The sequence below is a fragment of the Synchiropus splendidus genome, chromosome 16 (genome assembly GCF_027744825.2).
Source record: "Synchiropus splendidus isolate RoL2022-P1 chromosome 16, RoL_Sspl_1.0, whole genome shotgun sequence".
NCBI lineage: Eukaryota > Metazoa > Chordata > Actinopteri > Syngnathiformes > Callionymidae > Synchiropus > Synchiropus splendidus.
Genome location: NC_071349.1, coordinates 18,385,184 through 18,395,499, shown reverse-complemented (window position 1 = coordinate 18,395,499; position 10,316 = coordinate 18,385,184). Strand labels below are relative to the sequence as shown.

Below are 10,316 nucleotides of genomic sequence, written 5' to 3'. Positions count from 1 at the left end.
CCTGTCATTCTTCTCGATTCCATACGAAGTTTGGCTTCAGTTCCACTTTTAACAATAAAGCAGCGCAACGTTGACAAAACTGATGATGATGATGACGGAGAAATGACTGCATGAAGTATTAACTAGTGTGTGATGCCAACACGCCAGAGCTTTATATGTGGAGGTGATGACAGCAAGAGTGTCAACTCTTGCTCTTATTGTTCCGTGGGTCTCGGCAGGACAAGGTTCAGACCCTCGAAATGAGTCCTGAAAACCTTAGCTGATCTTAGCTCCTGATTCTGGGGTCCAGGAGACGTGGGGTAACTGAGTCATGTGAGCTCTCAACAGCATAAAAACACAGTGTTTACCAAGAACATTGTCTTCCCCAGCTAGCTAGGGTGAGAAGGAAGAGACGCCTGGACAGGTGCCCAAGGAATCACTCGCGTCTACAACCATTTTAGGATCAATGAAACCAGGGAACCTGTTGGAAAGGCTTCATATTTTCACGTCAAAGTTTTCTGGCTGCTACAACTGCACCAGTGAGTCAGACACTTCAGCTCGCAGAGTTCAGGGTGAGTTCGTTGGTCACATGACCGCGGTGTCCTCAGGTGTTCTATCACAGGCAGGTAAAACACCCACTTCCTGTTTTGCTCCGTCCTGCACAGTGATGCAAGCTCAGGATCTTTAGGAACCCAAATCCACATTTATCGCTGATCTCCACGACGAGAGCTGCAGACAAAGGTGAGGAACCTTCTGTGTCTCGCTGGCCACGGTCCCTGCAGTCGCAGCCATCACAGTCCGGAATGGCTTCCTCCAAATATCTCAGTGTTTGGTGTCCAGCTTGATTTCTTTTCCCCAGGTTCGTCTCACTCTGTAGGTAGAAATATTTCAGCGACTTTTCTTAATAATCGTAAGTGTTGTCGCACTGAAAGTGATCTGCCAAAGAAGAGAAGGGAGGCCAGGCTCTGAGAAAGACAAACAGACCTCGCCCCAGTCGCAAGTCTTCCATCCAACCACAGGGCGACTCGGCGACGGGGCGTGGTGCGAGCTGTTTCAAAGGCTCGCCGCTGTCACGCGTAAACAGAGGTGAGCCATCTAACGGGAGGACGCTGTTCTCACTCACAGCCACTGGGAACAGGAGAGAAGGGAAAAGATTTCTGAGATGGAATTAACGTCTCCGACCGGCAAGGCTCCTCCTGGAAAGGTCAGCTCCTCCATTACAGTAGAAATACTGCAGTATTTTGCTCAGTTGACTCGGCACTCACATGCAGTCTGGTAGCTGATGTTAATGCATAGTCTTCTGCTCAAGTTTGAAGGAAGTTTTGGCTTCTCAAAGGCAGTATCAGCCTCGCTGAATCACTGTGATGCAGTGTGTTCAAGAAAGAAAACAGGTTTCTGTGCACGTCGAGCGTGAAGCCTCCGAACTGGCAGCCCAGGTCCTGTCCCGCCCCTCTCTCCATGCGTGGGGCACCACGCCCCACGAGGACGGGAACAGCTCAGAGCGAAATGTTTCCTCCTCATATGTATTTCACAACATTTATCCAAGACTTTTTTCATTTTTTTATTATTATTCAGTAATCGTGAAATAATGTCACTAAATCAACTGGAAATAAATAATGCATTGTTAGCAAAAAAAATCTACAAAAAAATGTCATAATTTTAAACCATTTTAGATCCCTGTTTGACTGGAGCAAGAGCACTAACTATTGAAATTATAATTGTGGTGTTTTAAAGACTTTAATACGATTGAACTAAGAGTTTGTTTGATATTGTTCTGCAGAGCTCAGTCACGTTTGCACTAAATTGTTTTGACTGAAAACTATGTGAAGCATTTTTGTGCGTGAATGAGAGGCAAACATGAACCCCTCCTCTCTTTCATTTGTATGTGAATATCTCTCTATTTTTTTTATTATTATTATATATTTATGCTGTGAATCTGCATATATTAACTACAGCTTCATTTTTGTTGACAAAACAACGCCAAGTCCAAGAAGGTGGCTGAAGTCACCTTCTTGGACTTGGACTTTCTTGGACTGTGTATTTATCTTGTATTGTACAGTATGTATTGTATGTGTTTGTCTTATTCTTCAGACAATGATAGATTTTTCTGTCTCAAAAATGCGGCTTAAAACATGGAATAAAACCAACCTTTCTGCCTCTTTGAGTCTTTCCAAATGTGTTGTTTTACTGCCATCTTTCTTCCACTTCCTTTCTTCTTCTCTGGTAATCTGGCTTTCATCTGTAACCCCAGGTCTGCAGCTTGTTCTGAATTTAAATTTGCCTTAAAGATGTTTAAAAAAGAAGTGACGTTTAGTGACAGGCTGATGAGGCTTCATGAAACAGTGTCCTTGTTTTCAGACCCCACTAGAGGGCGCTCTGTGTTCTAAAATCTTTGGATTCAAACAACCATTTCAACCAAACTTCGCATCATCTTTGACGCAACACCCCATCTACTGAGCTCTGTTTCATGAAGCTTCATCACCCATTGCTACCGATATCCTTCCTCAGAACATTGGTGGGTGTGACCTTTGATGTGTGTCGGGCTTTGATCTACAATTGTTAGCGGCTCTTAGTGTTACATTATCGGATATAAATGGTGTGTAAACCACCTTTTACTCAACTCTCTGAATGAAAGACGTGACGCAAGCTTTTAGAAGATAAAGATGAGTTAAAGATTGACTTTACAAGCTGTTTTACCGCTGAATCGCAGTAAAAAAGCTTTCACAAAAGGTTCCAATAAAGTTAGAGAAGTGAGTCCGCCGTCATTCAGGCAACCTGCTCGTCTTGCAGGAATTCAACATGCCGACTCCAGGCGTGTGCCTCACCATCCTCAGCGACCGTCACAGGAAAGCAGGGCTCGGGACCCCCAGCAACCCCGTGAGGTTCCTCAACCAGGACTACCAGACGCTGAAGCAGTTCTGTCTCATCCGGCGGGTTCGGTTCATCGATGAGATGTTCCCGCCCGACAGGACGTCCATCGGCCAAGGCGTTCTGAAGCCCGAGGACCTGGAGCAGGTCGTCTGGCAGAGACCAGGAGTACGTCCGCTTGTTTGTCGGCCATTTTGAAGCTTCAATATTCAGTATCGACCTTCTTTTTCAGGTGCTTGTTCCGAACCCACACCTGGTGGTGGACGGCATTTCCAGGTTCGATTTCGGTCAAGGAGTGCTCGGTCTGTCTTTCATCATGTTGAGCGAAATGAATGACTATCTTTTGGCATGTTTTTGAAAGTATTGTCGTTCACCAGGCAACTGCTGGCTGCTAGCATCCATCGGCGCGCTGACATTCCAGAAGATCATTCTCGAAAACGTGGTCCCCCTTGACCAGCGCTTTGACGTGGACTACTGCGGCCTGTTCCACTTCAGGGTAATCCCGTATAACCTTATCACATCAGCTGTCTAGGTATGTGCTAAATAACTGCGTAATAACACAGTCATAAACACACACAGGTCGATTCCTCGGTCTGAACTGAGCAGATGGTGGACGTGGTGTACTCTTCATAGACATTTAATAAGACTAGGTCGCGGAGAATGAGTGGAGTGTGTCCAGACTCACACAGGCGACTGGAAAGCACCGAGCAAGGTCTTGGTTTCGGCTGTGAGCTGTGGTGTCGAGGCGTGCAGTCACGGCCGATGCCTTTCGCTGAGGCGTGGTTGCAGATGAACATTCCTGATTTGACAGCTGCACACACTGGTTTTTGTAACCTTGATGCACTGCGTGTTCCCTCTTTCAGTTCTGGAGATTCGGGAAGTGGGTGGATGTGGTCATCGACGACAAGCTCCCGACAATAGACGGGAAGCTCATTTTCGTTCACGCCAAAGAGCCCACTGAGTTCTGGCCCGCTCTGTTCGAGAAAGCTTATGCCAAGTACGGACTGCCTTTGAAGTGCGACGCGCTAAATACGGAGTCAAATAATGAGACGCGTGTGTGTGTGTGTGTGTGTTTATCCATGTGTGTGTCAGAGTGTGTGGCTCCTACGCAGACATGGTTGCTGGAACTCCGGCTGAGGCCATGGTGGACTTCACTGGTGGGGTACACCTCCACATCAATCTGCAAGAACGTCCGTCAAATCTGTGGGAGATGATGTTCAGGGCCGGGAAAGTCACGTCTCTGATGGGCTGCGGGACACCACAGGGGGCGAGTACACACTCCCACCTAGACACACACACACACACACACACACACACACTGAAGGGAAAATAAACAAAAAAGAGTGTGTGTATATATATATATATCACAAATGCAAAATATATTAAGAGAATCAAAAACGAAATTTGAAAAAAATTACATTTCATTCATAAGAGAATAAAATTTAAAAAAAAATTAACAAAGTAATGGATTTGGAATTTCTATAAATAATAAGATGAGAAAACATAACAAAAACAAAACCAACCCCCCAAAAATGAATAAATAAATAGCTTAAGAAAATAAAAAGACATGTATGTGATAGTTATGTGGTGTCATGTTACTATTACTCACCAATTGACTGGACTCATTTCTCTCTAGGAAACTGCTGCCAACACTGTGTTAGAAAATGGTTTGGTCCAAGGTCACGCCTACACCATCACCGGAGTCAAACAGGTGAACGAAAGGCAGCCTTCTCTCTTTTTTAAAACACAAACAATCCTCTGAAATCCACTGAAGGTGGGTGGGAGGTGTGTTGTGAGGTCGTGGCAAACACAAACATCCCCTCTTCCTGATGGACTGATGCTCTCCACTAGTTGCTGAGCCAAGGACAGCTGGCCTCCCTGGTGCGTCTCTGGAACCCCTGGGGCCGAGTGGAGTGGAAGGGGTCCTGGTCTGATCGGTGAGGTTCACCACCTCCTGCCTGTTTTACAAGCCACCGTGTACCTCATAAAACATGATGACTCCGCTGCTACCGTGGTGCGCCCTGCTAATCTGCGCTAGTCTTGGATGGAGTAAGCAAAGATAATAAAGCTGGGTAATGGTTCATAAATCACTCGGTCCGCTGACGTTGGTTAACACGGCGAGCAGCAGCGTCTCTGTGGAGTATTTCACTTTCACAGTAAATAACCTTCATGTGACCAAGTTTATCACGTGCAGAAGCCATGACTAAGAACGTGGAGACCGTGATGTGTAGAGAACTGTAATTATGTTGGCAGCTTCAAGGGATGGATGATGTGTACTGTGCATTCATCAGGTAACTGACAGCCACTTTGACAGACAGGTTCGGGCACTTTGGTCTGGACGGCTGTACTGTGAGACCGATGATAGCGCTGTTTGTGTGCGTAGTGACAGCGAGTCTGTTTGCCGGGGATGTGGTGGAGGCCGGTCAGAACCGTGATGGGTGTGTGGAAAATAAAATCTGGAGCCGAGCGAGACAGCACACCGCGGAATTACAAACAATGCGTATCAGTACGATGGCTCTGAAGGGAAAATAGCCATCGCAAAAAAAAGGCGGACCACAAAAACGGACGCACAATTCCCCAAACCAGAAGTGGGTTGTACACATGTCATGACCGTAATCGCAAGTCAATCAGGTGTCAAAAAGTCTGCGTTTCTCAGGGCTGCCTACTTGGAAATTTCATTGACACCTGCCGAAAGACAAGGATGAGCAGCTTCATTCAACCAATGTTTCGTAATGGAGAGTCAGTTTTTGTGGTTTCCCTCCCGTTATGTGACTTCCATATGCCACCCAGGGTCACAGAGCATGACTCTCCACTGACACCTTCAGTGCTAGCATCCATAATCCCTGACCTCCTTTGAGTAGTCTTTGAGTTTGTTGATCCCTCTCTCATCCCCACAGGTCTAATCTGTGGCAGACTGTGGCGCCGGAAGAGAGAAATCTATGCCTCTCGGTGGCGGACGACGGGGAGTTTTGGTAAGACTTGCAGAACCAGCCGCTCGATCATCTCATCAAGAACGTTTCTCCCAGGATGGACATGGACGACTTCTGTAAGAACTTCAACAACCTGGACATCTGCAGCTTGTGTCCGGAATTTATTGACGGAGGATCAAAGTCCCAGTGGATCCCCTCTATCCACGAGGGGCGGTGGGTAGCTGGAACTACAGCAGGGGGTTGCATGAACAGTCCAGGTGAGACCACTTTGCTCATAGCACATTTGCAATTGACCATTACGCCAGCTGTAAGGTCCTTTGCCCCTTGACTCAGATACTCTCCAAGTGGTGGCATCACATACCTACTCGTAGGCGAGTTGTTGAGCCTCCCAAAAAGCCCCTGCTGCCCACCTCCAAGCCCTTTGCCCTCCTTCCTGTCGGGGGCTCCCTCCAGCCCCTCTGCCAAAGGCATATGTCGGCCCCACCAGCAGCACAGACCTCTCCACCTTGGACCACTACATCATATCTGGGAATAGTGTGGCGCTGCAGATCTCTCCTGGGAATTGGAGCTGCCTGCCTCAGTCCACCCAATTCTCCATTGGAAGGGTCTCCAACTGGCAGTTCCCCCCCTTGTCCCACCATCAGGAACTGTCTCCACTGCTGTAATAATAGCAATAGTACTATAATAATGGTGATAGTTTGTCTGTTTTAGCTCGAACCAATGACTTCTGTCAACATTGTCTGTCGACCCATGCAATATTCTGAGCCTACACATCGCAACCTTCCAGACACATTCTGGACCAACCCCCAGTATCGCGTCACCATCACCCGGTTGACCGATGAATGCGTGGAAAGACAGGACGAGAAGAACATGCTGGTGTCGCTGATGCAGAAGCCCGACAAGAGACACCGATCTCTGGTTGAGAATCTCCACATTGGCTTCTGCATATTTGAGGTGACCATCAAATCCGCTTCTCGTAACCTTTGCTAACTAAATGACTTCCCGGCACGACTGTCTTCTCCTCTCTTCCTCTCCAAGGTACCTCCAGAGGTAGGTTCCGCCTCACTCTTCCCACGCTATTGCTCAGCTGAAATGAGGGCCATGAGGTCTTGATGTTTCTGGTGCAGCACACGACGGCAAAAGGAAAGTTCCTACCTGCTTTCTTCGCCCAAAACGTACCCATCTTCCAACTGTCACCCTACCTCAACGCCCGCGGGGTGATGCATCTCCTGTCAGTCAAACCTGGGGATTATCTGATTGTTCCATCCACGTTTAGTCCCAACGAAACAGCATCCTTCATTCTGACCATCTTGACCAAGGCGGAGATTCTTGTCAAGTAAGTAAGAAAGGGCGCTATGGTTACTCTGAATAAGGGTCCAATTACTATTAACAGGAAGCAGAACAAAGCAAAAACTTCATTGCCTACTTGCTAACTGGCCACTGAATTGGTAATAGTGGCGAGCTACTGACAGGGCTAGCTAGCGGTAGCTCATGTGAGAGACAGCTGTGCTAGCATCTCATGACCCGAGGAAAAAAATCTATTTCGTTTCAAGGTTTTGTCATTGATGTTTGCTGTCTTTCTGCAGCGAGAATTCGGACAACAGCAATATCTACGAACAGATACATCCCGATGAAGTAAGCAGCAGATAAATGCTTGATCTCGACGACTGCTTTTTCAAATTCACGCCCATGTCTTTCAGCCCGATCTGTCCGAGAACTTCGAGGACGACGAAGTAAAGAGGAACTTCTTCCGACAGTTCTCCGACAAGGTAAAGTTGTCCAGACGTGTCGCCGCTTGGTTCACTTGTCACACACCTTCTACTTGGTTGTGTCCAGTATGAAGAAGTGGATGACGTTCAGCTGCAGATGATGCTCAACGGTCACATCCTGAAAGGTTGAAAACATTTAAAGCCCAGTTAGACGTTAAGAAAAAGCTCATGTTAAATGCGGCTTTTCTTTTCTAGGGGACCTGAAATCCGGTGGATTCAGCCTGGACGCCTGCCGCGGCATGATCGCGCTGATGGATGTACCTTCTCATCAGCAAGCTTTAAACACGTTAAAGACTATGATGTGGCTTTAGCGCGAGTCATGAATCGGCATCATCCGATTCTGAATCAGTATTTTTGCAGTGTGTCGTCGGCCACTAGAGGGCGCGACTTGGGTCAACGTGGAGGCTCTCACATCAACGTGACATGGCTAATAGCACCATTTCTTTGTGTAACAACCTGAGCTCTGGATGTCACCTGCAAACTCCAGCTGTGTTAAGGAACCTTGACTTGTCCTCCAGTCGTCTGTCACCGGGAGGCTGAACGCCAACGAGTTTGTGGAGCTCTGGGAGAAGATCATCACATTCAGGGTGATTAAACGGCAACATGGCGGCAGCAAACATGGAGGCTAATGTTGCTGACTGTGTCGTCCTCAGGATATATTCAACCTCACTGACGTCTCCAGGTCTGGAACGCTGTCGTTGAAGGAGCTGCGGCAGGCCATCATGGCCACAGGTCATGTGACTCAGCTTCATACGCACCTAGTTTCCACAGTGTCTAATTGAGTTTGGCGGCGTGTTTCACTGGTGCCAGCAAAAACACAGCATGATGTGAGGTGACACGACTGAACATGCATGAGAAAGTATGCAACCAGTCAACCACCGTGTCGTTCGCTGTCGTCCAAATATACTGTAAAGTAGCTCAATGTGTTTTAGATTCCTTGAAGGAGACGAGAGCTGGGGGGCGCTGCTGTCAATGAGATTCATGCGCACAATTCACACAGCCTGTTTGTCAACGGATAGTTTCACTGACTATAGAAACACGGCACAATTATTTTTGTACTGGCTTGCTGCTGCTGCTGCTGCAAAAAATATATCCTTAGTTCTCAAAACTCTCAAAAAGTGATCATGAGGCTTCATGATACAGTGTTATCAGAGCCCACTGGATGGCACTGTCTGCTGTAATAGCTCTGGATTGGAACAGACATTTCAAAGAAACCTCACACAAGAGCGCCACCTACTGAACGCTGGACACTGCTTCATGAAGCCTCATTGGGGTATCACTACCCACCACAGCCACATGGTAGTTAATGTGACTGTAATGCAACTTCTTAACTCCAGATGATACTCCTGAGCTGTTCCTTGTCCCCGCAATCGACAGTTACACTTCACTGAAAGTTATTTTGCTAACCGCATCACCACAAATCAATTACAAGGAGGAATGTGGAATGAAGGAAATGTCTCCACATGAAAGCATATTATGTACTTCATTTAAAATGAGTCAAACAAATATCTGACGCACTGAAATACTTGCTTTGTCAAGGGGCAACTCTGTAACGGCAGAACCTTCAGGACAAACGTTTTTGAATCGCAGGGATCAAAGTCAGAGACGAGATGTTGAACCTGATGGCTCTACGCTACGGCGCCTCCTCTGGACACATGACCCTTGAGAACTTCATCTGTCTGGTGCTCCGCTTCAACGTGATGAACGGTAGGTGATGTCCAACCATGAAGGAGGTCGAAAACCATGTGGTTAAACCACTGAAGAGCCGCCGTGTGGATGGACGTCGCTTGCGTTTTCACATCCACACACGCAACAAGCCACAATGTTTCGGCTGCCATCTTAGTTTTAGGTTCTTGCTTATGGTTTTTAGTGATTTTCTCAGAGAAAAAATGTTACTATTGTGATTATTTTTTCAAAGGCTTTTAAGTCAGTTGGAAATAATTGCTACAAGCTTCCAAATTCCTGAGGGAATGTTGCTGTTGGGCAGAATTGCTATATAGAGTGTTCCTCTACGATGCATCCTGTTTCCCTCCCTGATGGAAGTTGTGTGTCTCTGTGTGTGCGACCAGTGACGGCAGGTGCGGCACCTGTCTCCATGTATTGATGCTGATGTTGGCGGTTTGTTACCTCTCAGTTGCTCAGATCATTCTGCTTTTGAACCCACAGCCATCTTCAAACAGTTGTCGGACGGAAAGTCATTGACTCTTCAGAAGTCTGAGGTAACATCTCTTCATAGATGATGTGCTCCCAACACCAGAGTGATGTCTTCCTCTCTGTCCACAGTGGCTCTGCCTCACAATGTACAACTGAGGAGAAGAAGAGACTCGGGCGCCTGTGTTCCCACCTGCACTTAACCCCAGCCCCGACATTTGAAGACGATGTTTTCCTTTGATCTTTTTCAATTTCGATGGGAGTTCGGAAGATCGATTTCTCCCTGGAAACTGTGAAACATGCGCACCTTCATTCTCTTCTACACAGGGTTCTGATGTGATGCTAAACTGCACTGCAGGAACCCAGTGCAGTGCAACAGGAAGTGAGTCCTGCAACATGGTACCTGCGTCTCCTCTGAGATAAATGCTAGCGCAGTCTGCGTTCATGTATCGTAACGCTCACAGCTGACATCAATAAACATCGAAGGGCAGCGAAAGGAACTAGGTGTGTTGACTTGCATCTCTGAAGTCCAGAATGCTTCGCTAACCAGAGTCACGCTGCTGGTTTATCCAGTGAGGACTTGACACTTGTGGTAGCAACTATTCAATGGGAAGATGAG

At 47.1% G+C, this 10,316-nt stretch overlaps 1 protein-coding gene across 3 annotated transcripts; it reads left to right on the top strand.

Moving 5' to 3' along the window:
* The first annotated feature begins 636 nt into the window (after nucleotides 1-636).
* On the top strand, nucleotides 637-10,270 carry LOC128747837 (calpain-1 catalytic subunit-like). 3 transcript variants are annotated; one of them, XM_053846044.1, is made up of 23 exons: nucleotides 697-838; nucleotides 912-1,065; nucleotides 2,770-3,015; nucleotides 3,080-3,149; nucleotides 3,225-3,343; nucleotides 3,711-3,844; nucleotides 3,940-4,114; nucleotides 4,484-4,558; nucleotides 4,699-4,784; nucleotides 5,745-5,819; nucleotides 5,874-6,034; nucleotides 6,565-6,731; nucleotides 6,816-6,827; nucleotides 6,905-7,113; nucleotides 7,364-7,412; nucleotides 7,478-7,546; nucleotides 7,614-7,671; nucleotides 7,742-7,803; nucleotides 8,065-8,133; nucleotides 8,200-8,278; nucleotides 9,137-9,253; nucleotides 9,713-9,765; nucleotides 9,830-10,270. In XM_053846044.1, exons 3-23 carry the CDS (start codon nucleotides 2,779-2,781, stop codon nucleotides 9,854-9,856), a joined length of 2,103 nt encoding a protein of 700 aa, XP_053702019.1. In that variant the 5' UTR covers nucleotides 697-838; nucleotides 912-1,065; nucleotides 2,770-2,778; the 3' UTR covers nucleotides 9,857-10,270. The 3 variants fall into 3 exon arrangements, with proteins under 3 accessions (XP_053702018.1, XP_053702019.1, XP_053702017.1); XM_053846043.1 differs by lacking the exon at nucleotides 912-1,065 and having other exon boundaries at nucleotides 637-720; nucleotides 9,830-10,269; XM_053846042.1 differs by lacking the exon at nucleotides 697-838 and having other exon boundaries at nucleotides 1,061-1,183; nucleotides 9,830-10,269.
* Nucleotides 10,271-10,316: the final 46 nt, after the last annotated feature.